We start from the raw sequence: 27,561 nt of genomic DNA, 5'->3' as shown, positions 1-27,561 counted from the left end.
GCCCTCTGAGGTGTCCTCTCGCAGTACAGCTGTGATATTCTCCCGAACAAGTAGCGCAACCCCCGCCTCCCCTTTTACATCCCCCTCTATCCCGCCTGAAACATCTAAATCCTGGAACGTTTAGCTGCCAATCCTGCCCTTCCCTCAACCAGGTCTCTGTAATGGCAACAACATCATAGTTCCAAGTACTAATCCAAGCTCTAAGTTCATCTGCCTTACCCATAACACTTCTTGCATTAAAACATATGCACTTCAGGCCACCAGACCCGCTGTGTTCAGCAACTTCACCCTGTCTGCTCTGCCTCAGAGCCACACTGTCCCTATTCCCTAGTTCTCCCTCAATGCTCTCACCTTCTGACCTACTGCTCCCGTGCCCACCCCCCTGCCATACTAGTTTAAGCCCTCCAGTGTGACACTAGCAAACCTCGCGGCCAGGATATTTATGCCTCTCCAGTTTAGATGCAACCCGTCCTTATATAGGTCACACCTGCCCCGGAAGAGCTCCCAGTGGTCCAGATAACAGAAACCCTCCCTCCTACACCAGCTGTTTAGCCACGTGTTTAGCTGCTCTATCTTCTTATTTCTAGCCTCACTGGCACGTAGCACAGGGAGTAATCCCGAGATTACAACCCTCGAGGTCCTGTCTTTTAACTTTCTGCCTAGCTCCCTGAACTCCTGCTGCAGGACCTCATGCCCCTTCCTGCCTAGGGGCTGGTTTAGCACAGGGCTTAAAAGCTAGCTTTTAAAGCAGACCAAGGCAGGCCAGCAGCACAGGTTCAATTCCCGTACCAGCCTCCCCGAACAGGCGCCGGAATGTGGCGACTAGGGGCTTTTCACAGTAACTTCATTTGAAGCCTACTTGTGACAATAAGCGACTTTCATTCTTTCTATGTCATTAGTACCAATAGGTACAACGACCTCTGCCTGTTTGTCCTCCCCCTTCAGGATGCCCGCCACCCGTTCAGAGACATCCTGGACCCTGGCACCAGGGAGGCAATATGCCATCCTGGAGTCTCTTTCACGTCCACAGAATTGTCTATCTGTGCCCCTGACTATAGAGTCCCCTGTGACTATTGCTCTTCTGCGCTTTGACACAGTCTTCTGAACATCAGAGCCAGCCGTGGTGCCACTGCTCTGGCTGCTGCTGTTTTCCCCTGATAGGCTATCCCCCCCGACAGTATCCAAAGGTATACCTGTTTGAGAGGGGGACAACCACAGGGGATTCCTGCACTGACTGCCTGCCCTTTCTGGTGGTCACCCATTTCTCTGCCTGCACCTTGGGTGTGACCACATTTATATGACTGCTATCTATGATGCTTTCCGCCACCTGCATGCTCCTAAGTGCATCCAATTGCTGCTCCAACCGAACCATGCGGTCTGTGAGGAGCTCCAGTTGGGTGCACTTTCTTCAGATGAAGCCATCCGGGACGCTGGAAGCCTCCCGGACCTGCCACATCTCACAGTCAGAGCACTGCACCCCTCTAACTGACATTGCGTCAATTAATTAGTAAATTAAAGTTAAATGTTTTTTTTTTTAAAGTTACTGTTAACTATATGTTTCCTAGCACTAGATTTCTACTATAAATGTGAAAGCTAAATACAGTACTCTCCGATCTCTGGCTTAGATACCCCTCTAAATTATAATTAAGTAATTATGTTTAATTAGTTTACCAGTGCTTAATTTTTTTAATTTAGTGAAGATTCCCAACCAGCCAATCAGGTCACAGCTTTTCTGTGATGTCACTTCAGTTGCCCCCCCCCCCCACACACACACAATTTGAAAAGGTAATAAAAGTAAAAATGAGTAAAATCACTTACTTACCTTCTGAGGGTCTCAGATGCTCTCAGGTTCTCTCCCTGCTGATTAAAAGTTACAGGCCAGAAGAAAGAGAGAACAAAACAGTAGGGAAAAAGCACCTTCTCCCACTCTGCACCGAATTACCTCACTGCCCCAATTACCAAGTTTCAAATTCCCACTCTGGATGTGTCTCACTCACTCAGGCTGTGTCTCTTTGACCTGCGCAATGCTTACTGAGTGCGCTTTCTGTCTGTCTTTTATACAGATTTCAGGATGACTCACACTACTTAAACTTCAAAGAGAAGAGTACAATGTGTACCTTTGTGCCCCTAAACAGGCCTCAGGTGACTGCCAGATAACTGCCTCTCAGCAATTAGGGAGGGGGCAGCTTCAGCCAATCAGACACTAATCTGCACTGCACTTTTAACTGAAAAACTGCAGAATTAGATTTACCACTTACCTTTCCTGGTTACCTCACTGCACCAAATTACCAAGTTTCAAATTCCCACTCTGGATGTGTCTCACTCACTCAGGCTGTGTCTCTTTAACCTGCGCAATTGTATTATTTAGTTTACATTGTCTCTCCTCTTTTCTCCGACTAAAATGCCTCACGTGACACTTCTCCACATTCAGTTGCCTCATTCATGTATTTTCCCAATTCACCAATCTGTCTCCATCATCCTTCATATTGCGCATTACATTTCCAGATTTAATGTCAACTGCAAACTTTGCAATTTTGCCCTGTATACCGAAGATGAGGCCATTCATAATATTTAAAAGGTAGTGCTGATCCTAACATTGATCTGAAAATGAAATGAAATGAAAATCGCTTATTGTCACAAGTAGGCTTCAAATGAAGTTATTGTGAAAAGCCCCTAGTCGCCACATTCCGGCGCCTGCTCGGGGAGGCTGGTCCGGGAATTGAACCGTGCCGCTGGCCTGCCTTGGTCTGCTTTCAAAGCCAGCGATTTAGCCCTGTGCTAAACCAGCCCCGATCTCCGGGGAATAGGACTATAAATTTGCCTTCAATCTATAAAACACCCATTCACCATTATTCTCTACTTCTGTCTCCACCAGTCCCTTGTCCCTACTGCCATTGGATCTTTAAACCCTCAGCTTCATTTTGTCTTACACACCTACATTAAACCTCTAACACAGGTGAGGCCTCAGCTGCAGCATTGGCTCAATTTTAGGCAGTAGAATTTCATCATGAGTACTGAACCAGGCTTGATAAATAATCTCAACAGTAAGGGAACATTTCTCTGACAGTGTACGTTACACGGGGGGACCACTTTTGTCAGTGGACTAGATAGATACAGATTTAGATTTATTGTCACATGTACCAAAGTACAGTAAAAAGTATTGTTCTGCTTCCAGTCCAGACAGATTGTTCCATACATGAAAAAACATAGGACGTACATACTGTGTCAGGAAACCCTCCTGCACACATTGGACAAAAACAGACCCATCTAAAGTACTCGAACTATAGCGTTTCCAATCAATATTTGGAAAGTTAAAGTCCCCCATAACAACTACCCTGTTGCTTTCGCTCCTATCCAGAATCATCTTTGCAATCCTTTCCTCTACATCTCTGGAACTTTTCGGAGGCCTATAGAAAACCCCTAACAGGGTGACCTCTCCTTTCCTGTTTCTGACCTCAGCCCATACTACCTCAGTAGACGAGTCCTCATCAAACGTCCTTTCTACCATCGTAATACTGTCCTTGACTAACAATGCCACCCCTCCCCCCTCTTTTACCACCTTCCCTGAGCTTACTGAAATATCTAAATCCCAGCACCTGAAACAACCATTCCTGTCCCTGCTCTATCCATGTCTCCGAAATGGCCACAACATCGAAGTCCCAAATAACAGTGGACCCAGCACCGATCCCTGAGGCACACCGCTGGTCACAGGCCTTCAGTTTGAAAAACAACCCTCCTCAACCACCCTTTGTCTTCTGTCGCCAAGCCAATTCTGTATCCAATTGGCTACCTCACCCTGGATTCCGGGAGATTGAACCTTTTACAACAACCTACCATGCGGTACCTTGTCAAAGGTCTTGCTAAAGACCATGTAGACAATGTCGACTGCACTGCCCTCATCTACCTTCTTGTTACCCCTTCAAAAAACTCAATGAAATTGGTGAGACATGACTTTCCCCTGACAAAGTCATGCTGACTTTCCCTAATTAGCCCTTGCCTGTCTAAATGCCTGTAGATCCTGTCCCTCAGAATACCTTCTAACAACTTACCCACTACAGAAGTTAGGCTCACCGGTCTGTAGTTCCCAGGCTTATCCCTACAGCCCTTCTTAAACAAGGGCACAACATTTGCTACCCCCCAATCTTCAGGCACCTATCCTGTGGCTGTCGATGATTCAAATATCTCAGCTAGGGGGCCGGCAATTTCCTCCCGAGCCTCCCACAACGTCCTGGGATACATTTCATCAGGTCCCATGAAGCTTAAGGCTGTCTCACATTCTGTGAGAAATCCCAGCAAACTCAACGGTTTCAATCCGTCTCCTCACTGGAACCAACACTTTTTCCTGTTTTTTGGTGACATTCCGCTCATTGGGCAGAATTCTCCAGCTGTTGGGTTTGCCTGTTCCTGCCGGCACTGCACCCCACCCACGGGTTTCTCAGTAGTGTGCGGTGACTTCAATGGGAAGTCCCATTGATAAGCAGTTGAAGTAAAGATTCCTTCCTCCAACCTCCGGTTGCGGCGATGCGGAGCTACGCCGCGCGTTTCGGCAGCTCCCGCGAAAACGGACTTTCAGGCTCTCCAGAGGAGCCCCAACGGAGCTTTTTTCAGATTAATCCCGTGTGGGAAGGAGCAGTTCGGTTCCCCCCTACAATATTTGTCAGGGAGCAGCGGTGGAGCAACGAGGAAAGAGGCCATGGAGCAGAGATCAAAACGAGGGGAAGAAGGAAAGATGGCAGAGGGCGGCGGGCGAGCAGCGTGGGGGCCAGACCAGGAGGAAGGTAAGGAGGAGGAGAGACTCCCACACGGGGGAGATCAACGGGAAGCCGGGGTCAGCAGCAGTCAGCTGACTCACGGAAGTAATATGGGGGGAGCAAAAGTGCTAGATGTGGATCTAGCGGGGGGGGGGGGGGGGGTGGGGGGGGGGGGGAGAGGGGGGGATTCTAGGGTTGCTGCTGCACTGTCCGAGGGGGAACTGAAAATGGAAGAGGTGGTCGGGGCGGTGGTTTCCCGCCTGGGGGACTGGAGGGTGCGGGCGGCGCGAGCACGGGACTGGCCTTAGATAGGAGATGGCTAGTCGGCGGGTGGGGGGGGTACGTAACCCCCCAATCCGGCTGATCACGTGGAATGTGAGAGGCCTAAATGGGCCGGTTAAGAGGGTCCGAGTGTTCGCGCACCTAAAGGGACTGAAGGCAGACGTGGTCATGCTTCAGGAGACACATTTGAAGGTGGCAGACCAGGTCAGGTTCAGGAAGGGATGGGTGGGACAGGTGTTCCATTCGGGGCTGGATGCGAAGAACAGAGGGGTGGCAATACTGGTGGGAAAGGGGGTGTCGTTTGTGGCCAAGAACATAGAAGCGGACAAGGCAGGCCGATACGTGATGGTGAGTGGTAGGTTGCAGGGGACGAAGGTGGTACTGGTGAATGTATATGCCCCAAACTGGGACGATGCTGGATTCATGAAACGGATGTTGGGGCGTATTCCGGACTGGAGGTAGGGAGTTTGATAATGGGTGGGGATTTTAACACGGTGCTGGACCCAACATTAGATCGTTCCAGATCTAGGACGGGGAGGAGGACGGCTGCGGCCAAGGTGATTAGGGGGTTTATGGATCAGATGGGGGGAGTAGATCCGTGGAGATTCTCCAGATCTTTGGCCAGAGAATTTTCTTTTTTCTCCCACGTACATAAGGCCTACTCCCGGATAGATTTTTTTGTTTTGGGCAGGGCACTGATCCCGAAAGTGGAGGGAACGGAGTATTCGGCCATAGCCATTTCAGACCATGCCCCGCACTGGGTGGAGCTGGAGCTGGGGGAGGAGAGGGACCAACGCCCGTTGTGGAGGCTGGATGTGGGACAGCTAGCAGACGAGGAAGGGTGCGGGGGTGTATTGAAAGGTATCTGGAGGTTAACGACAACGGGGAGGTGCAGGTGGGAGTAGTATAGGAGGCGCTGAAGGCGGTGGTCAGGGGAGAGTTAATCTCCATCAGGGCTCACAGGGCGAAGAGAGAGGGCAGGGAAAGGGAGAGGTTAGTGGGGGAGATTTTAAGGGTGGACAGGAGCTATGCAGAGGCTCCAGATGAGGGACTACTCAGGGAGAGACAAAGTCTCCAGATGGAGTTCGACCTGTTGACCACAGGGAAGGCAGAGGCACAGTGGAGGAAGGCACGGGGGGCAATATATGAATATGGGGAGAAGGCGAGCCGGATGCTGGCACACCAGCTCCGTAAGAGGATGGCAGCGAGGGAAATAGGTGGAGTCAAAGATGGCAGGGGAACTACGGTGCGGAGTGCAGGGAAAGTGAATGAGGCTTTTAAGGTCTTTTACGAGGAACTGTATAGGTCCCAGCCCCCAGGGGGAAAAGAGGGGATGTGGCGATTCTTGGATCAGTTCAGGTTCCCAAGGGTGGAGGTGCAGGAGGTGGCGGGTCTGGGGGCACCAATTGGGGTGGAGGAGCTGGTTAAAGGACTGGGGAGCATGCAGGCAGGGAAGGCCCCGGGGCCGGATGGGTTCCCGGTGGAGTTCTACAGGAAGTATGTAGACCTGTTAGCCCCGTTGCTGGTAAGGACCTTCAATGAATCAAGGGAGGGGGGGACCCTGCCCCCGACAATGTCGGAGGCGATGATCTCTTTGATCTTGAAGCGTGATAAGGACCCACTGCAATGTGGGTCGTATAGACCGATCTCGCTCCTTAATGTAGATGCTAAGTTGCTGGCAAAAATGTTGGCCATGAGGATTGAGGACTGTGTCCCGGGGGTGATTCACGAGGACCAGACGGGATTCGTAAAGGGTAGGCAGTTAAATACTAATGTGCAAAGGCTCCTAAATGTGATAATGATGCCATCGGTGGAGGGAGAAGTGGAGATAGTGACAGCCATGGACGCGGAGAAGGCCTTCGATCGGGTAGAGTGGGAGTATCTCTGGGAAGTGTTGAGGAGGTTTGGGTTCGGGGGAGGGTTTATTAGTTGGGTTAAGCTCCTGTATAAAGCCTCGGTGGCGAGTGTGGTCACGAACCGACGGAGGTCGGAGTATTTCCGGCTGTATCGAGGGACGAGGCAGGGGTGCCCCCTGTCCCCTCTGCTGTTCGCTTTAGCAATTGAACCTTTGGCCATGGCGTTACGAGAGTCGGGGAAATGGAAGGGGGTGGTTCGAGGGGGAGAGGAACATAGAGTGTCGCTGTATGCAGACGACCTGTTGCTGTATGTGACGGATCCAGTGGAGGGGATGGTCGAGGTTATGCAGATCCTACGGGAGTTTGGAGACTTTTCGGGCTATAAGCTCAATGTGGGAAAGAGTGAGCCCTTTGTGGTGCATCCAGGGGATCAGGGAAGAGGGATAGACGACCTACCGTTGAGGAGGGCGGAAAGGAGCTTTCGATATTTGGGGATTCAGGTAGCTAGGAGTTGGGGGGCACTGCACAAACTTAATTTGACGCGGTTGGTGTAACAGATGGAGGAGGATTTTAAAAGGTGGGACATGTTGCCACTCTCGCAGTCGGTTAAAATGGTGGTCCTCCCGAGATTTCTTTTTGTATTCCAATGCCTCCCAATTGTGATCACTAAGGCTTTTTTTAAGAGGGTAAGCAGGAGCATTACGGGATTTGTGTGGGCGAGCAAGACCCCGCGGATGAGGGCGTTCTTGGAGCGTAGCAGAGATAGAGGACGGTTGGCATTGCCGAAGCTGGGTGGTTATTATTGGGCAGCCAACGTGGCAATGATCCGTAAGTGGGTGATGGAGGGAAAGGGGGCGGCGTGGAAGAGGTTGGAGATGGCGTCCTGTAAAGGAACGAGCCTGGGGGCGCTGGTGACGGCACCGCTGCCGCTCTCGCCGACAAGGTACACCACGAGCCCGGTGGTGGCGGCAACGCTAAAGATCTGGGGGCAGTGGAGACGGCATAGGGGTGCGACGGGAGCTTCGGTGTGGTCCCCGATCAGAGACAACCATCGGTTTGTCCCGGGGAGGATGGACGGGGGGTTTCAGAGCTGGCATCGAGCAGGGATTAGAAGAATGGGGGACCTGTTCATTGACGGGACGTTCGCAAGTTTAGGGGCGCTGGAGGAGAGGTTTGGGTTACCCCAGGGAAACGCTTTCAGGTACATGCAAGTGAGGGCGTTTGTGAGGCAGCAGGTGAGGGAATTTCCGCTACTTCCGGCACAGGGGATTCAAGACAGGGTGATCTCGGGTGTATGGGTCCGAGAGGGCAAGGTGTCGGCGATATACCAGGAGATGAAAGAAGAGGGGGAGGCTTTGGTAGAGGAGCTGAAGAGTAAATGGGAAGAGGAGTTGGGGGAGGAGATTGAGGAGGGGCTATGGGCTGATGCCCTAAGTAGGGTTAATTCCTCTTCCTCATGTGCCAGGCTTAGCCTGATACAATTTAAGGTGGTTCATAGAGCGCATATGACGGGGGCGAGGCTGAGTAGGTTCTTTGGGGTGGAGGACAGATGTGGGAGGTGCTCAGGAAGTCCGGAAAAACCATGTCCATATGTTTTGGTCATGTCCGGCACTGGAGGGGTTCTGGAGGGGAGTTGCGGGAACAGTATCTAAGGTGGTTAAAGTCCGGGTCAAGCCAAGCTGGGGGCTAGCACTATTTGGAGTAGTGGACGAGCCGGGAGTGCAGGAGGCGAAAGAGGCCGGCATTCTGGCCTTTGCGTCCCTAGTAGCCCGGCGAAGGATCTTGCTAATGTGGAAGGAGGCGAAGCCCCCCAGTGTGGTAGCCTGGATAAATGATATGGCTGGGTTTATCAAGTTGGAGAGGATTAAGTTCGCCTTGAGAGGGTCTGCGCAGGGGTTCTACAGGCGGTGGCAACCGTTCCTAGACCATCTCCTAGATGTAGGTCGGATAGCAGCAGCAGCAACCCAGGGGCGGGGGGACATCATTCGTGGGAGGGGGGGGTTCCTGTGGGGGGCATGTGAGCAAGAAAGCACATGAATGATCCGGAAACTGACATGTACGGGAAGAATCCATTGTACAAAGTTCTGTATTTTATTGACTTGCCATGTTCATGTCTTGCCACGCGAGTTCTTTTCTTTTCATTGTTACGGTGGGGGGGGGGGGGGGGGGGGGGGTTTGTAAGGTGGAAAATGTTGTTATTGAAAAATTCTTCATAAAAATATATTTTTTTTAAAAAAGATTCTCTCCTCCAGTGCTCGACGGTCGGTGTGGACGCGATGGGCCGAATGGACTCTTTCCCTGCTGTAAAACTCTCTCAGAACGGCGCAATGCCGAGAAACACAGGACTGGGGCTCTCGAGCATTCGGCCTATTGTCTCCATCTTTATGGCTCTGTTCACAGGGCAAAGGCCGTCCCCAACAATGTTTAACCCATTGCAGAAGCGATTCTCCCAGAAGCGAGCGCGTTTCGCCATGTGTTTCCCGGCCTTCACAGTGCGACTGGCATTGTATAAGGGGCCTGAACGGAGAGCACACAGCCGAGGCCGGGAATTGCCCCATTTGTACACTGGAGACCTCCGCTCGCCGGAACTCACCAATGTAGCGAGGGATTAAATGGCATCCCAATTTCTGAGATCCCCAAAACAATCCTAACTTTCCCCCAGCCCAAATGCACTACCAGGGACCCCCCACTGTGCACACCCCCAGCACAATCACGCACTTAAAATGCCAGCCTGGCACCTTGGCAGTGCCCATGTCATGATGGCAGTGCCAGGGTACCCAGGTGGCACCACCCTGCACAAAGGGTATGCAGCTGGAAGCCTCCAAGCCCCTGGGAAGCCCCCACGAGTGCCGTTCCGTCTGCTCGCCCGAGGTCTCTGCTGGGATGGGATTGAATCCCAAAGCCTCAGGTACCTTGGGAATCTGCACATTAGAGTGAGACTAACTGCCTCACAATGGGCGGGATTTACATTGCAACATCTCACGAGATCGCTTTGGATCTCGCGAGGTGTTGCGAGCCGGGTAGATTCGGGGAGCGAGGACTCCGCGGCGAGTGGCTTTTCTGACGCAGTACGTTGGGTCGCATCCCTAATTCAAAAACAAGAAATGGATTTGGCTGGTCCAACCTGTGTCATCCTTGGATTGAGCACTGTGTTTCTCTTTCCCAAAGCGCCCAGACCTGCAGCACATGCTTCTAACATGTGATCTGGGCCATGTTACACATTTATCCTCCTTGTTTTATATAAAGTTCAGAGATGGTCTCTCTGTCTGATATGGCATTCGGATTAACTGGACGGAGGTGCTTCCCACATCAAGAACAGGCTGTTCAAATTCCATCAACGAAATCAGGAACAGCCTTCTGATCAATTCAAATGGATCCAATTGCTAATTTAACCAATGTACTGGATGAAGACCAGTGTCATTAAATCGGACAGCTCCCTCAAAAAGCTGTTTGGTTTCCTTGTGTGCTGTACAATTCTATTTGTTTCAAAGCACGCTAAATATTTTGAGAGTTTTAGAAAATATCAAACCAGTTGTTATGCAATTGTTTTTATTATTTAATGCAGGATTAAACAGATACAGAGATACCACTTCAAGACAATTGAATGCAATTAATCCATTCATCCAAAGGGTGCATTAAGTATGATTACATTTTTTTTGACATTATACAAGTTTATAAGTACAAACAAAAGAGAGATGTTCCATACAGCTTTCATCGTTCCATCTGCCTCCAACACCTGAAAATAAATGCCACAGTTTAGATACTGTATGTAATCTCTTACAAATGGTATTGATCAGTGAATCATACTGTTTGTATGAAATGATTTGATTCTAATTTTGCCCTTTTAATATAAGTATTTATCTCACAGTCATTAACTTAGGCTTTACAGTGAAATTTCCCAAGAGCAGCTCAACACTTCCCTTAATGACAGGACAAAGTTCATACCGTCCATCACTCAAAGAATACTTCAGTCCCAGATAATAATTCAAACTATTTGTAGAAAGAAAAGGATTGATTTGACAACAAAGCATCGTCAAGTGCAGGATCTTTTCAACGTTCTGAAACAGTGCTGCCTGTCCATTGTACAAACTGGAGTCTTTTCTAGTGAAGGATTAGTTCCACTAAATGGACAGGAGATTCCTATTCAAAACAAGGACTTGGTGCAGTTGCAGGCTACCCCAATGCTGCTGATTCCAAAATGGTGGGAATTTGTGCTCAGGACAATGATCTTTTCATGAATTGTACGATTGGCAAACAGGAAATGACTTAGTCTGGTTGATGCCACAAAAAAATATAGAAAAACAGCCCTAAAGGTACAGGGCACTGAGAGAGAAAACTTCAGACAGCCAAGGTCATGCCGAGTTTCGAGAACTGTACCTTCAGCTCTGTTTACGGGTGTCAGTCATTTCAACATCTAAATGACATATTTTTTACCTTCATCCGTATTGAGTGCTGTGATAGACTTTGAGAGAACATTGACAGACTGGAGCATGCGAGGGCCTGTGGTAGATGAAAATTAATGTTGAATAGTGTGAAGTGATTGAGGTGTTGGGTGCTCCGAGGTACAGACGAACCAACACGATTGCGATTGGTTCAACGCAGTTTTATTCCAACTAACTATTTACACATCTGACTTGGTACTCAGCACGTGGTGACTGTGTGAGTGTCTTGCTAATGAGGTCCTGGCCCTGTGCTGTCTCCAGATGGACTTGCCAGGAGGTGTCTTGTTTCTTGTCTTATACTGTGTCTGCTCTTGTCTGTGATTGGCTGTCGTGTCATGTGTGCTAATTGGTCTGTTGGTCTGTCTATCATTATGTATGTGTTATGATGTATGTTTGAATATCATGACATCCCCCCTTTTTTTACAAGATTATGTGCCTATGTGGTTATAAATATAAATGTGTCCTGAGTGCAGCTAAAGGTGTGTGTGCGTAATATTTACATCATGTACATGGGGCTTAACTATATACAAGGGGCAATGTCAGGTGTGACATGCTAACGAGGTTGTACCATAACAAAAGAAGAATAACGTTGAAATTTGGACCGATCAAATGAGGCCTGGAACGAGAAAACAGTGACATGTTATAAAACAGTGGTTGCTAAAGTTTGACGTGTGAACAGTCTCATAAGTCCAGTCTAGTAGGTGGGCGACGAATTCGGGTTGACCGCCTCAAGGGTGGGTCGATAACCACCGGCTGAGGTGCGAGACTGGCCACGGGCGGTGACAGAAGGGGCATGGTATATGGCAGCTCCACGAAGTCGCTATCAGGAACCAGTGAAGGACATGGCATCTGTGTAGGGTCCCGTTGCGAGCGTGGAAGTAGGCGAAGGGCTCGGCGATTGCGCCTACGCACGGATCCATCCGGCATGCGTACCAGGAACGAGCGGGGAGCCACGCGTCGGAGAACTTCGGCAGGTGCTGACCAGCCACCGTCTGGTAGGTGGATGCGGATGTTGTCTCCAGGGGCCAGGGAGGGAAGATCAGTTGCCCGTATGTCGTACGATCTCTTCTGGCGAACGCGCTGCAGTTGCATCCTATGCAGTACCGGAGCATGGTCTATTGTTGGTGCCAGGATGGAAGGCACAGTGGTTCTGAGGGCGCGACCCATCAGCAGCTGTGCTGGCGAGAGACCCGTGGCTAGTGGGGCCGAGCGATAGGCCAGCAGGGCGAGGTAGAAGTCCGACCCGGCAGCAGCAGCCTTGCAGAGGAGCCGCTTGGCAATGTGAATGCCCTTCTCCGCCTTTCCATTGGACTGGGGATGCAGAGGGCTGGACGTCACGTGTGTGAAGCCATACGAAGCAGCAAAGGACGACCATTCATGGCTGGCAAAACAGGGCCCATTGTCCGACATGACAGTCATCGGAATGCCATCGCGAGCAAAGGTGTCTTTGCAGGCCCTGATGACAGCAGACAACGTCAAATCGTGCAGGCGTATGACTTCTGGGTAGTTGGAGAAGTAGTCAACCATGATGACATAGTCCATGCCGAGCACGTGAAACAAGTCGACACCCACCTTCGCCCAGGGGGACATCACCAGCTCATGGGGCAGAAGCGTCTCAGGAGGTTGCGCCGGCTGAAACCTTTGGCAGGTTGTACAGTTGAGCACCATGTTGGCAATATCGTCACTGATGCCCGGCCAGTATACCGCCTCTCGGGCCCTCCGTCTGCACTTCTCGACCCCCAAGTGGCCTTCGAGTATTTGATCGAGAACCAGCTGGCGCATACTGTGCGGAATCACAATCCGGTCCAGCTTCAGAAGGATCCCATCAATGATGGCTAGGTCGTCTCGTACAGTATAGAACTGCGGGCACTGCCCTTTGAGCCATCCTCCCGTCATGTGGCGCATCACTCGCTGTAAAAGGGGGTCGGCCGCTGTCTCTCGCCGGATATGGGCCAGACTGGAGTCGTCAGCCGGCAGATTTGCCGTAGTCAAAGCCACCTGTGCCTCGACCTGACATACGGACCCCTCCGCATCTGGCGACGTGCTCACTGCTCTGGATAGGGCATCCGCCACGATGAGGTCCTTCCCTGGAGTGTAGACCAGTTGGAAGTCGTACCTCCTGAGTTTAAGTAGGATGCGCTGGCGGCGAGGGGTCATCTCGTTCAGGTCCTTGTTTATTATGCTGACCAGGGGGCGGTGGTCAGTTTCAACCGTGAACCGTAAGACCATAGACGTAATCGTGGAACTTATCTAAACCGGTTAGCAAGCCCAGGCATTCTTTTTCGATTTGCGCGTAGCGCTGCTCTGTGGGGGTCATGGCCCGCGATGCATAGGCCACTGGGGCCCATGATGCCGTGTCATCCCTCTGCAGGAGCACTGCTCCAATGCCGGATTGGCTGGCATCAGTTGAGATTTTGGTGGCACGAGACGTGCCAAAAAACGGCAACACTGGTGCCGTAGTGAGTTTGCGTTTGAGCTCCTCCCATTCCAGCTGGTGCGTGTGTTGCCACTGGAACTCTGTGGATTTTCTGACGAGGTTGCGCAGAGTCGTCGTGTGGGAGGCAAGGTTGGGAATGAATTTCCCCAGGAAGTTGACCATGCCAAGGAAGCATAGGACAGCCTTCTTGTCGGCCGGCTGCGGCATGGCTGTGATGGCGCTCACCTTGTCTGCATCCGGACGGACCCCTGACCAGGAGATATGGTCCCCCAGGAACTTCAACTCGGTCTGGCCAAAGGAGCACTTGGCTCGGTTGAGGCGCAGGCCGTTTTCCCGTATGCGGGTAAAAACGTGTTGGAGACGATGTATGTGGTCCTGCGGTGTGGTGGACCAGATGACGACATCGTCCACATATACGCGCACCCCTTCGATGCCTTCCATCATCTGCTCCATGATTCTATGGAAGACCTCGGATGCCGAGATGATGCCAAATGGCATCCGGTTGTAGCAGAATCTGCCGAAAGGGGTGTTAAAAGTACATAGCTTTCGGCTGGACGGGTCCAGTTGGATCTGCCAAAATCCTTTAGAAGCATCCAGTTTCGTGAATATCTTCGCCTGGGCCATTTCACTGGTGATTTCCTCCCGTTTAGGTATGGGATAATGTTCCCTCATAATATTATTATTGAGGTCTTTGGGGTCTATACAGATGCGGAGCTCGCCAGAGGGCTTCTTGACACACACCATGGAGCTGACCCATGGCGTGGGCTCCGTGACCCTGGATAGGACCCCTTGGTCCTGGAGATCCTGCAGCTGCTGCTTTAGGCGGTCTTTAAGTGGTGCAGGAACCCTGCGAGGTGTGTGAATGACCGGGATGGCGTCCGGTTTGAGGCGAATTCGGTAGGTGTATGGCAGTGTTCCCATGCCTTCGAATGCCTCCTGGTTGTGGGCGAGGAGCGATTGGAGCTGTGCGGTGAACTCTGCATCCGGGAAGTCAGACGTGCCGTCTGGAGAGAGAGAGAGGATTCGTTGCACAAGGTGGAGAGCCTTGCATGCCTGTGCGCCCAGCAGGGAGTCCTTCGATGAGCCAACTATCTCGAATGAGAGTGTGGCCGTGTGTGTTTTGTGTGTCACCTGGAGCTGGCAGGATCCCATGGCCGGGATAACGTTCCCGTTGTAGTCGACCATCTTGCACCGGGATGGCTGGATTGGTGGTCTGACCTTTATGGCATAGAAGGCTGACCATGCTATGAGGTTGGCGGAGGCGATAGTGTCCAGGCAGAAAGTGATCAGCGATCGGTTGACCGTTAGGGTGGCACTCCATTCATCGCCCGGATTGATGGTGTTGACCCGGTCGCTGTGGTGAGGCCAAGTCGATTTCAGCAGGAGCGGAGCAGGCTAGTCCATTTCAGCGGGGGCAGTGCGGAAGTGATTTCTGGGAGGTAAGTTTCTCCTTTAAATTTTTTTTAAAAATTCTAGTGTTTAAGGTGGGAACAGGAAGTCGACCAGCGGACTTCTGGGAAGACCCTCACCAATAAATTCTGGTGGAGAGGAAACCCGAGACACTACATGTGTAGTGTCTCCCACCCGCCCTCCTCCTCTAACCTAATAATAAAACCCTTTGGTGTGAGGTAAGTACCATATTTTATTATTGTTATTAATATATTTTTTTTTAATATAAAAAAATTTAATTTAGTTGTTAGCCAGATCTTGGTAGAAAGTTAGAGGAATGGCAGGGAAGGGAGTGCAATGTTCCTCCTGCAGGATGTTTGAGGTGAGGGATGCCGTTAGTGTCCCTGCTGATTTTACCTGCAGGAAGTGCTGCCATCTCCAGCTCCTCCAAGACCGAGTTAGGGAACTGGAGCTGGAGTTGGAAGAACTTCGGATCATTCGGGAGGCAGAGGGGGTCATAGATAGCAGCTTCAGGGAATTAGTTACACCAAAGATTGGAGATAGATGGGTAACTGTAAGAGGGACTGGGAAGAAGCAGTCAGTGCAGGGATCCCCTGCGGTCGTTCCCCTGAGAAACAAGTATACCGCTTTGGATACTTGTGGGGGGGGGACTTACCAGGGGTAAGCCATGGGGTACGGGCCTCTGGCACGGAGTCTGTCCCTGTTGCTCAGAAGGGAAGGGGGGAGAGGAGCAGAGCATTAGTAATTGGGGACTCGATAGTCAGGGGCACAGATAGGAGATTTTGTGGGAGCATGAGAGACTCACGTTTGGTATGTTGCCTCCCAGGTGCAAGGGTACGTGATGTCTCGGATCGTGTTTTCCGGGTCCTTAAGGGGGAGGGGGAGCAGCCCCAAGTCGTGGTCCACATTGGCACTAACGACATAGGTAGGAAAGGAGATAAGGATGTCAGGCAGGCTTTCAGGGAGCTAGGATGGAAGCTCAGAACTAGAACAAACAGAGTTGTTATCTCTGGGTTGTTGCCCGTGCCACGTGATAGTGAGATGAGGAATAGGGAGAGAGAGCAATTAAACACGTGGCTACAGGGATGGTGCAGGCGGGAGGGATTCAGATTTCTAGATAACTGGGGCTCTTTCTGGGGAAGGTGGGACCTCTACAGACAGGATGGTCTACATCTGAACCTGCGGGGCACAAATATCCTGGGGGGGAGATTTGTTAGTGCTCTTTGGGGGGGTTTAAACTAATGCAGCAGGGGCATGGGAACCTGGATTGTAGTTTTAGGGTAAGGGAGAATGAGAGTATAGAGGTCAGGAGCTCAGATTTGACATCGCAGGAGGGGGCCAGTGTTCAGGTAGGTGGTTTGAAGTGTGTCTACTTCAATGCCAGGAGTATACGAAATAAGGTAGGGGAACTGGCAGCATGGGTTGGTACCTGGAAATGTTGTGGCCATTTCGGAGACATGGATAGAGCAGGGACAGGAATGGATGTTGCAGGTTCCGGGGTTTAGGTGTTTTAGTAAGCTCAGAGAAGGAGGCAAAAGAGGGGGAGGTGTGGCACTGCTAGTCAAGAGCAGTATTACGGTGGCGGAGAGGATGCTAGATGGGGACTCATCTTCCAAGGTAGTATGGGCTGAGGTTAGAAACATGAAAGGAGAGGTCACACTGTTGGGAGTCTTCTATAGGCCTCCAAATAGTTCTCGGGATGTAGAGGAAAGGATGGCGAGGATGATCCTGGATAAGAGCGAAAGTAACAGGGTAGTTATTATGGGAGACTTTAACTTTCCAAATATTGACTGGAAAAGATATAGTTCGAGTACATTAGATGGGTCGTTTTTTGTACAGTGTGTGCAGGAGGGTTTCCTGACACAGTTTGTTGACAGGCCAACAAGAGGCGAGGCCACATTGGATTTGGTTTTGGGTAATGAACCAGGCCAGGTGTTGGATTTGGAGGTAGGTGAGCACTTTGGGGACAGTGACCACAATTCGGTGACGTTTACGTTAAGGATGGAAAGGGATAAGTATGCACCGCAGGGCAAGAGTTATAGCTGGGGGAAGGGAAATTATGATGCCATTAGACGTGACTTGGGGGGGATAAGGTGGAGAAATAGGCTGCAAGTGTTGGACACACTGGATAAGTGGAGCTTGTTCAAGGATCAGCTACTGCGTGTTCTTGATAAGTATGTACCGGTCAGGCAGGGAGGAAGGTGCCGAGCGAGGGAACCGTGGTTTACCAAAGAAGTGGAATCTCTTGTTAAGAGGAAGAAGGAGGCCTATGTGAAGATGAGGTGTGAAGTTTCAGTTGGGGCGATGGATAGTTACAAGGTAGCGAGGAAGGATCTAAAGAGAGACCTAAGACGAGCAAGGAGGGGACATGAGAAGTATTTGGCAGGAAGGATCAAGGAAAACCCAAAAGCTTTCTACAGGTATGTCAGGAATAAGCGAATGACTAGGGAAAGAGTAGGACCAGTCAAGGACAGGGATGGGAAGTTGTGTGTAGAGTCTGAAGAGATAGGCGAGATACTAAATGAATATTTTTCGTCAGTATTCACTCAGGAAAAAGATAATGTTGTGGAGGAGAATGCTGAGCTCCAGGTAAATAGATTAGATGGCATTGAGGTACGTAGGGAAGAGGTGTTGGCAATTCTGGACAGGCTGAAAATAGATAAGTCCCCGGGACCTGATGGGATTTATCCTAGGATTCTCTGGGAGGCCAGGGAAGAGATTGCTGGACCATTGGCTTTGATTTTATGTCATCATTGGCTACAGGAATAGTGCCAGAGGACTGGAGGATAGCAAATGTGGTCCCTTTGTTCAAAAAGGGGAGCAGAGACAACCCCGGCAACTATAGACCGGTGAGCCTCACGTCTGTAGTGGGTAAAGTCTTGGAGGGGATTATAAGAGACAAGATTTATAATCATCTAGATAGGAATAATATGATCAGGGATAATCAGCATGGCTTTGTGAAGGGGAGGTCATGCCTCACAAACCTTATCGAGTTCTTTGAGAAGGTGACTGAACAGGTAGACGAGGGTAGAGCAGTTGATGTGGTGTATATGGATTTCAGCAAAGCGTTTGATAAGGTTCCCCACGGTAGGCTATTGCAGAAAAAACGGAGGCTGGGGATTGAGGGTGATTTAGAGATGTGGATCAGAAATTGGCTAGCTGAAAGAAGACAGAGGGTGGTGGTTGATGGGAAATGTTCAGAATGGAGTTCTGTCACAAGTGGAGTACCACAAGGATCTGTTCTGGGGCCGTTGCTGTTTGTCATTTTTATCAATGACCTAGAGGAAGGCGCAGAAGGGTGGGTGAGTAAATTTGCAGACGATACTAAAGTCGGTGGTGTTGTCGATAGTGTGGAAGGAAGTAGCAGGTTACAGAGGGATATAGATAAGCTGCAGTGCTGGGCTGAGAGGTGGCAAATGGAGTTTAATGTAGAGAAGTGTGAGGTGATTCACTTTGGAAGGAATAAAAGGAATGTGGAATATTTGGCTAATGGAAAAGTTCTTGAAAGTGTGGATGAGCAGAGGGATCTAGGTGTCCATGTACATAGATCCCTGAAAGTTGCCACCCAGGTTGATAGGGTTGTGAAGAAGGCCTATGGAGTGTTGGCCTTTATTGGTAGAGGGATTGAGTTCCGGAGTCAGGAGGTCATGTTGCAGCTGTACAGAACTCTGGTACGGCCGCATTTGGAGCATTGCGTACAGTTCTGGTCACCGCATTATAGGAAGGATGTGGAGGCTTTGGAACGGGTGCAGAGGAGATTTACCAGGATGTTGCCTGGTATGGAGGGAAAATCTTATGAGGAAAGGCTGATGGACTTGAGGTTGTTTTCGTTGGAGAGAAGAAGGTTAAGAGGAGACTTAATAGAGGCATACAAAATGATCAGGGGGTTGGATAGGGTGGACAGTGAGAGCCTTCTCCCGCGGATGGATATGGCTGGCACGAGGGGACATAACTTTAAACTGAGGGGTAATCGATATAGGACAGAGGTCAGAGGTAGGTTCTTTACGCAAAGAGTAGTGAGGCCGTGGAATGCCCTACCTGCTACAGTAGTGAACTCGCCAACATTGAGGGCATTTAAAAGTTTATTGGATAAACATATGGATGATAATGGTATAGTGTAGGTTAGATGGCTTTTGTTTCGGTGCAACATCGTGGGCCGAAGGGCCTGTACTGCGCTGTATTGTTCTATGTTCTATGTTCTATGTCGTGATGGGGAGGCTGAATGGTCCGCACGTTCCTGCGAGGTTGTCGGAGATGTGGAAGATCAACAGGTTGAGCCGCTCGACAGTAGGCAGCGTAGTGGCCCATCTTGCCACAGCGTAGGCATTGTCGGGTTTTTGCAGGACATTGCCCTTTTAAATGTGCAGCTCCACAGTTGCCGCACGTCATGACGTCATGGCGTTCGTTACGCCACTGCGCATACAGTTCGGTCTTGCGTCGGGCGCGCCTGCGCAGCACGTCCCTCAGTGTTGCCGTAGGTTTTGGCGCGTACAAACGCGGGAAACCTCAAAAAGCACGCGAGACGGCCGCCCTCGTCCGGACCGCGGGCCGGGAGAAACTCGATTGCCTGGATGCGTTCGGCCTCTTGGGCGGCCTGGCTTGCCGATTCGATCGCGTGGGACCCCCTCCGTGCCGATTCGGTCGCCTGAAATTGGGCATAGCGGCTGGTCGCATTCTCATGCAGGACACAGGCTTCAACTGCAGATGCTAAGGTCAGGCCTTTAATTTTTAGAAGCTGCTGGCGTAGGCCACTGGAGGCAACGCCAAAAACGATCTGGTCCCGGATCATGGACTCTGAGGTGGTGTCGTAACCGCAGGACTGCGCGAGTATGCGGAGGTGCGTCAGGAAGGACTGAAAGAGCTCATCCTTTTTAAAAAATATATATTTTATTAAAGTTTTTCAATCACAATTTTTTTCCCCTTACAAATCAAAAAAGAGAAATTAAAAGTACAAGTAACATAATAACTACAATCTACCATTAAGTAACTAACTAACATGGTAAACTAACCAAATAACATAAAGTGATACTCCCCCCCATCCCCCCTCCCCCTCCAAAAACCCAAACATCTTACCCCCCCGCCCCCCCTTCCCCCCCCCCCCCCCCCGCCCCCTCCCCCCTGGGTTGCTGCTGCTGGTCATCTATCTTCCCTCTAACGTTCCGCTAGGTAGTCGAGGAACGGTTGCCACCGCCTGGTGAACCCTTGAGCCGATCCTCTCAGCGCAAACTTTATCTGCTCCAGTTTTATGAACCCCGCCATATCGCTTAGCCAGGCCTCCAGTCCGGGGGGTTTCGCTCCCTTCCACATGAGTAAAATCCTACGCCGGGCTACTAGGGACGCAAAGGCCACAACATCGGCCTCTTTCGCCTCCTGCACTCCCGGCTCATCCGCAACTCCAAATATAGCTAACCCCCAGCCTGGCTTGACCCGGACCTTCACCACCTTCGCGATCACTCCCATCATTCCCCTCCAATACCCCTCCAGTGCCGGGCACATCCAAAACATATGTGTGTGGTTTACCGGGCTTCCGCCGCACCTCCCACACTTGTCCTCCACTCCGAAGAACCTGCTCAACCTCGCTCCCGTTATGTGTGCTCTATGCAGCACCTTAAATTGGATCAGGCTAAGCCTGGCACACGAGGAAGAGGAATTTACCCTGCTTAGGGCATCAGTCCACAAACCCTCCTCAATCTCCTCCCCGAGCTCTTCTTCCCATTTTCCCTTCAGTTCGCCCACCAGCTCCTCCCCCTCTTCCCTCATCTCTCGGTATATCTCTGACACCTTGCCCTCCCAGACCCACCCCCCCGAAAGTACTCTATCCTGGATCTCCTGTGTCGGGAGCAGCGGAAATTCCCTCACCTGTTGTCTTGTGAACGCCCTCACCTGCATATACCTAAAGAAATTTCCCCGGGGCAGCTTATACTTTTCCTCAAGCGCTCCCAAGCTCGCAAACGTCCCGTCTATAAATAAATCTCCCACTCTCCTGATTCCCAACTGGTGCCAGCTCTGAAATCCTCCATCCAGCCTCCCTGGGGCAAACCTATGGTTGTTCCTAATCGGGGACCCCACCAAGGCTCCCAACACACCTCTCTGTCGCCTCCATTGCCCCCAGATACTTAATGTTGCCGCCACCACTGGGTTCGTGGTAAATGTTTTTGGTGAGAGCGGTAGTGGTGCCGTCACCAGCGCTTCTAGACTCGTCCCTTTACAGGACTTCATCTCTAGTCTTTTCCACGCCGCTCCCTCTCCCTCTATCATCCATTTACGAATCATCGCCACATTGGCGGCCCAGTAGTAGTCGCCCAAATTCAGCAGCGCCAGTCTCCCTCTGTCTCTACTACGTTGTAAGAACCCCCTCCTTACCCTCGGGACCTTCCCTGCCCACATGAAGCTTGTGATGCTCCTGTCTATTTTTTTTAAAGAAGGCCTTAGTGATCAGTATAGGGAGACATTGGAACACAAATAGGAACCTCGGGAGGACCATCATCTTAATTGCCTGCACTCTGCCCGCCAGTGACAGTGGCTGCATGTCCCACCTTTTGAAATCCTCCTCCATTTGTTCCACCAGTCGTGTTAGATTAAGTCTGTGTAAGGTTCCCCAGCTCCTGGCTATCTGAATCCCCAGGTATCGAAAGTTTCTTTCCACTCTCCTTAGCGGTAGGCCATCTATCCCTCTACTCTGGTCCCCAGGGTGTATCACAAAAAAATCACTCTTTCCCATGTTGAGCCTAAATTCCTTAGAAATCTCCAAACTCCCTCAAAATCTGCATGACCTCTGTCATCCCCCCCACTGGGTCCGCCACATACAGCAATAGGTCATCCGCGTAGACTGACACTCGGTGTTCCTCTCCCCCTCTAATCACCCCTCTCCATTATCTGGAGTCTCTCAGCGCTATGGCCAGTGGTTCAATTGCCAACACGAACAGTAATGGGGACAGCGGGCATCCCTGTCTTGTTCCCCTGTATAGTCGAAAATACTCCGACCTTTGCCACCCCGTGACCACACTTGCCGTTGGGGCCCCATAGAGGAGTTTGACCCAGCTAACAAACCCGTCCCCGAACCCGAACCTCCTTAACACCTCCCATAAATACTCCCACTCCACCCTATCGAATGCCTTCTCTGCATCCATTGCCGCCACTATCACTGCCTCCCCCTCTACTGGGGGCATCAGTATCACCCCAATAGCCGTCGCACGTTGACATTTAGTTGTCTCCCCTTTACGAATCCTGTCTGGTCTTCGTGCACCACCCCCGGGACACAATGCTCTATCCTCGTTGCCAGCACCTTTGCTAGCAACTTGGCGTCCACATTTAACAGTGAGATAGGCCTATAGGACCCGCACTGCAGCGGATCTTTATCCCGCTTCAAAATTAGCGATATCGTCGCCTCCGACATTGTCGGGGGTAGGGTCCCCCCTTCTCTGGCCTCGTTAAAAGTCCTTACCAACAGCGGGGCCAGCAAGTCCACATATTTTCTATAAAATTCCACCGGGAACCCATCTGGTCCCGGGGCCTTCCCTGCCTGCATGTTCTCCAGCCCCTTGGTAACCTCGTCCACCCCAATTGGTGCCCCCAGGCCTCCCACCTACTGCTCCTCCACCCTCGGGAACCTTAATTGGTCCGAAAACTGCCGCATCTCCTCTTTTCCCTCCGGGGGTTGGGACCTATAAAGTCTTTCGTAAAAGGTCTTAAACACCTCGTTTATCTTCCCTGCTCTCCGCACCGTAGCTCCCTTTTCATCTCTAATTCCCCCTATCTCCCTCGCCGCTGTCCTCTTTCGCAGCTGATGGGCCAACAGGCGACTCGCCTTCTCCCCATATTCATATCTCATCCCCTGTACCTTCCTCCACTGCGCCTCCGCCCCCCTAGTGGTCAAAAGGTCAAACTCCGTCTGGAGTCGTCGTCTCTCCCTGTATAGTCCTTCCTCCGGGGCCTCCGCGTATTCTTTATCTACCCTTAAAATCTCCCCCAGAAATCTTTCCCTTTCCTTGGCCTCTATTTTCCCTTTGTGGGCCCTGATGGAGATCAGCTCTCCTCTGACCACCGCCTTTAGTGCTTCCCATACTACTCCCACTCGGACCTCCCCGTCGTCATTCGAGGGGCGACTTGATAGAGGTTTATAAGATGATCAGGGGAATAGATAGAGTAGACAGTCAGAGACTTTGTCCCCGGGTGGAACAAACCATTACAAGGGGACATAAATTTAAGGTGAAAGGTGGAAGATATAGGAGGGATATCAGAGGTAGGTTCTTTACCCAGAGAGTAGTGGGGGCATGGAATGCACTGCCTGTGGAAGTAGTTGAATCGGAAACATTAGGGACCTTCAAGCAGCTATTGGATAGGTACATGGATTACGGTAAAATTATATAGTGTAGATTTATTTGTTTTTAAGGGCAGCACGGTAGCATTGTGGATAGCACAATTGCTTCACAGCTCCAGGGTCCCAGGTTCGATTCTGGCTTGGGTCACTGTCTGTGCGGAGTCTGCACGTCCTCCCAGTGCCTGCGTGGGTTTCCTCCGGGTGCTCCGGTTTCCTCCCACAGTCCAAAGATGTGCAGGGTAGGTGGATTGGTCATGATAAATTGCCCTTAGTGTCCAAAGTTGCCCTTGGTGTTGGGTGGAGGTGTTGAGTTTGGGTGGGGTGCTCTTTCCAAGAGCCGGTGCAGACTTAGGGGGCCGAATGGCCTCCTTCTGCACTGTAAATTCAATGATAATCTATGATTAATCTAGGACAAAGGTTCGGCACAACATCGTGGGCCGAAGGGCCTGTTCTGCGCTGTATTTTCTATGTTCTATGTCATTGGCCTCCAGGTATCTCTCGATACATCCCCGCACCCTTCCACAGACTCCCTCATCCGCCAGCAATCCCACATCTAATCGCCAGAGTGCATGCTGCTCCCTCTCCTCTCCTAGTTCCAGGTCCACCCAATGTGGGGCATGATCTGAGACAGCTATGGCTGAATACTCAGTTTCATCCACCCTCGAGATCAGCGACTTTCCCAAAACAAAGAAATCTATCCGGGAATACACCTTGTGAACATGGGAGAAGAAGGAGAACTCTTTGGCCTTCGGCCTAACAAATCGCCATGGATCCACTCCCCCCATTTGGTCCATAAACCCCTTAAGCACCTTGGCCGCTGCCGGCCTTCTTCCGGTCCTAGATCTAGATCTATCTAACCCTGGGTCCAGCACGGTGTTGAAGTCTCCCCCCATTATCAGGTTTGCTACCTCCAGGTCCGGGATACGTCCCAGCATCCGCTTCATGAATCCCGCATCATCCCAATTCGGGGCATATACGTTAACCAACACGACCTCCGTTCCCTCCAGTCTGCCACCACCATCACATATCTGCCTCCGCTATCTGCTACAATGCTCCTAGCTTCAAATGATACCCGTTTCCCCTCCAGTATGGCCACCCCTCTGTTCTTTGCATCCAGCCCTGAGTGGAACACCTGTCCCACCCATCCTTTCCTTAACCTAACTTGGTCCGCCACCTTCAGGTGCGTCTCCTGAAGCATGGCCACGTCTGCCCTCAGTCCTTTCAAGTGCGCGAACACTCGGGCCCTTTTAATCGGCCCATTTAGGCCTCTCACGTTCCACGTGATCAGCCGAACTGGGGGGCTACCTGCCCCCTTCCCGTGTCGACTAGCCATCACCCTCTCTAGGCCAGTCCCACGTCCCGGTTCCGCGCTCCCACCCGTTCCCCAGGTGGCGCATTCCAGCCCCGACCACCCTTTCTTTAGCCAGTTCCTCTTTGATTTCTGCAGCAGCAACCCAGTTATCCGCCCCCCCCCCCCCCGCTAGATCCCCATCTAGCATGATTGCTCCCCCATATTACTTCCGAAAGTCAGCTGACTTCAACTGACCCCGGCTTCTCCCGCTCACTCCTTGACCCCCCCGTGTGGGGAACTCCCATCTACCTTGCGCCTATCTTCCCGCCATCACCTTTCTGGCGCGGGAACAAGGACAGTAAGCCCCGTATTCTCTATAGTTGTCCCGCCTCTTGTGGCGCAGCTCCCTCTACCGCCTATCCCATTCCCCATCCCCCGCCTATGTCTCTTCTTTCCCCCCACCGGCGCCCACATTTCTTAGTGTCCCCCCCTTCCCAATTTACATCCCTATATACATCGGCATTGTCATTTCCCCTCAAACATCAGTCCCTCAGTTCCGATCCAGTTTCTTGTTTTTAATAAAGGTCCATGCTTCTTCCGCCGTTTCGAAGTAGTGATGTCTCTCCTGGTACGTGACCCACAGTCGCGCCGGCTGCAGCATCCCGAACTTCACCTTCTTCTTGTGTAACACCTCCTTGGCTCGATTAAAACTCGCCCTCCTTCTCGCCACCTCCGCACTCCAATCCTGGTACACCCGTACCAACGCATTCTCCCAACTACTACTTCGTACCTTTTTGGCCCATCTCAGAACCACTTCTCTGTCATTGAAGCGATGAAATCGCACGATCGTCGCCCTAGGTGGTTCTCCCGCCTTTGGTCTCCTCGCAGGGACCCGATGAGCCCCTTCCACTTCCAAGGGGCCCGAGGGGGCCTCAGCTCCCATTAGCGAGCTTAGCATCGTGCTCACGTAGGCCCCGCAGTCCACTCTTTCCACTCCCTCGGGGAGAACCGGGATCCGAAGGTTCTTTCTCCGTGATCTGTTTTCTAGGGCTTCAATCCTTTCAATGCACTTTTTGTGGAGCGCCTCGTGCGTCTGCGATTTGACCGCCAGGCCCAGGATCTCGTCTTCGTTGTCCGTCACCTTCTGCTCCACCACGCGGAGCTCCATCCCCTGGGTCTTTTGTGCCCCAAGCCCCTCAATTGCCTGTAGCATCGGGGTCAGCACCTCCTTCTTAAGCAGCTCCACACACCGTCTTAAAGATTCGTCTTGGTCCGGCCCCCATGTCGCCTGGGCTCTCTCCGCCGCCATCTTGCTCCTTTTTTCTCCTGTCCCTGTCTTCGAGGATTCTTCGCGATCTGGCCGCCGCCGCCGATATTTTTCTCTTTCGTTGGGGGGACGACGACTCCCTGTTGTCTCACCCCACACCGGGTTTTGTCCTGAAAAAATTCCCCGTTGGGGCTCTTAAAAGAGCTCGAAGGTCCGTTCGAGCTGGAGCCGCCGAAACGTGCGGCTTAGCTGGTCATCGCCGCAACCGGAAGCCGAAAGAGCTCACCCTTACCTTGCAGGCGCTGCTGAAAGACATACCTCTCAAAGCTTTCATTGACCTCAATGTTGAAGTGCTTGTCGTGTTTGAGGAGGACCGTGTCATACTTAGATTTGTTCTCGCCTTCCGCGAACACCAAGGAGTTGTATACATCGATGGCGTGCTGACCTGCGGTAGTGAGGAGCATGGCAATCTTTGTTTCGTCCGAGGCGCCCTGTTTTTCATTGGCTTGCATGAACAGTTCGAATCGCTGCTTGAAGAGCTTCCAATTTGTGCCCAGGTTCCCAGCGACTTGCAACGGCTGCGGTTTGTTGCGGGTGTCCATGGCTCAGGATGGCAGATTTGCCGGTAGGTACGATTCACTCCTGGTATCATGTGGTGTTGGGTGCTCTGAGGTACAGACGAACCAACACGGTTGCGATTGGTACAACGCAGTTTTATTCCAACTAACTATTTACACATCTGACTTGGTACTCAGCACGTTGTGACTGTGTGAGTGTCTTGCTAATGAGGTCCTGGCCCTGTGCTGTCTCCAGATGGACTGGCCAGGAGGTGTCGTGTTTCTTGTCTTATACTGTGTCTGTTCTTGTCTGTGATTGGCTGCCGTGTTATGTGTGCTAATTGGTCTGTTGGTCTGTCGATCATTATGTATGTGTTATGATGTGTGTTTGAATATCATGACAGTGATGAATCTTGACAAGTAAAATGAGAAGATGAAATATGAAGGACGCAGTTGGAAAGGGGCTGGAGGAGCAGAGAAACCAGGAGAAAGGTGTTAAGAAGGCACATGGGAAGCTAGGCTTCATAAATAGAGGCATAGGACTGATTCTCCTGCCGCATCTGCCTGGTGACTGGAGAATCCCGCCCGAGGTCAATGGATTTTCCATTGCCGGCGTCTCGCCCGTGGCGTTCTTGCAGCGGGCGGGGTGGAAGAATCCAGCCCGTAGATTGCAAAAAGCAAGGAGGTTATGCCAGACCTTTATAAAAAAAAATTCATTCCATCACAATTGTGTCGGGTGGGATTCTCTGACCCCCCGCCGGGTCGGAGAATCGCCAGGGGGCGGCGTGAATCCCGCCCCCTCCCGGCCGCCGAATTCTCCGGCAGGGGCAGGAATCGCGCCGCGCCGGTCAGCAGGCCCTCCCCCCGGCGATTCTCCGGCCCGTGATGGGCCGAAGCCCCGCATTTGATAAAGTTCCCCATGGTAGGCTTCTGCACAAAGTAAGGAGG

The 27,561-nt window shown here is 51.4% G+C and overlaps 1 protein-coding gene across 1 annotated transcript in view; it reads right to left on the bottom strand.

The window, feature by feature from the left end:
• Positions 1–10,421: 10,421 nt before the first annotated feature.
• The window catches only part of LOC140396588 (uncharacterized), a 59,799-nt gene continuing 42,659 nt past the window's right edge, over positions 10,422–27,561 (bottom strand). The window contains exon 6 of the mRNA XM_072485380.1: positions 10,422–10,625. Within this exon, the coding sequence (XP_072341481.1) occupies positions 10,552–10,625 (74 nt within the window). The 3' untranslated portion in view covers positions 10,422–10,551. The remainder of the gene's footprint in view (positions 10,626–27,561) is intronic.

Source organism: Scyliorhinus torazame, chromosome 19 (genome assembly GCF_047496885.1).
Source record: "Scyliorhinus torazame isolate Kashiwa2021f chromosome 19, sScyTor2.1, whole genome shotgun sequence".
Lineage (NCBI taxonomy): Eukaryota > Metazoa > Chordata > Chondrichthyes > Carcharhiniformes > Scyliorhinidae > Scyliorhinus > Scyliorhinus torazame.
Note: the sequence above shows the minus strand (reverse complement) of the source record. Positions and strands in the feature narration are given on the sequence as shown.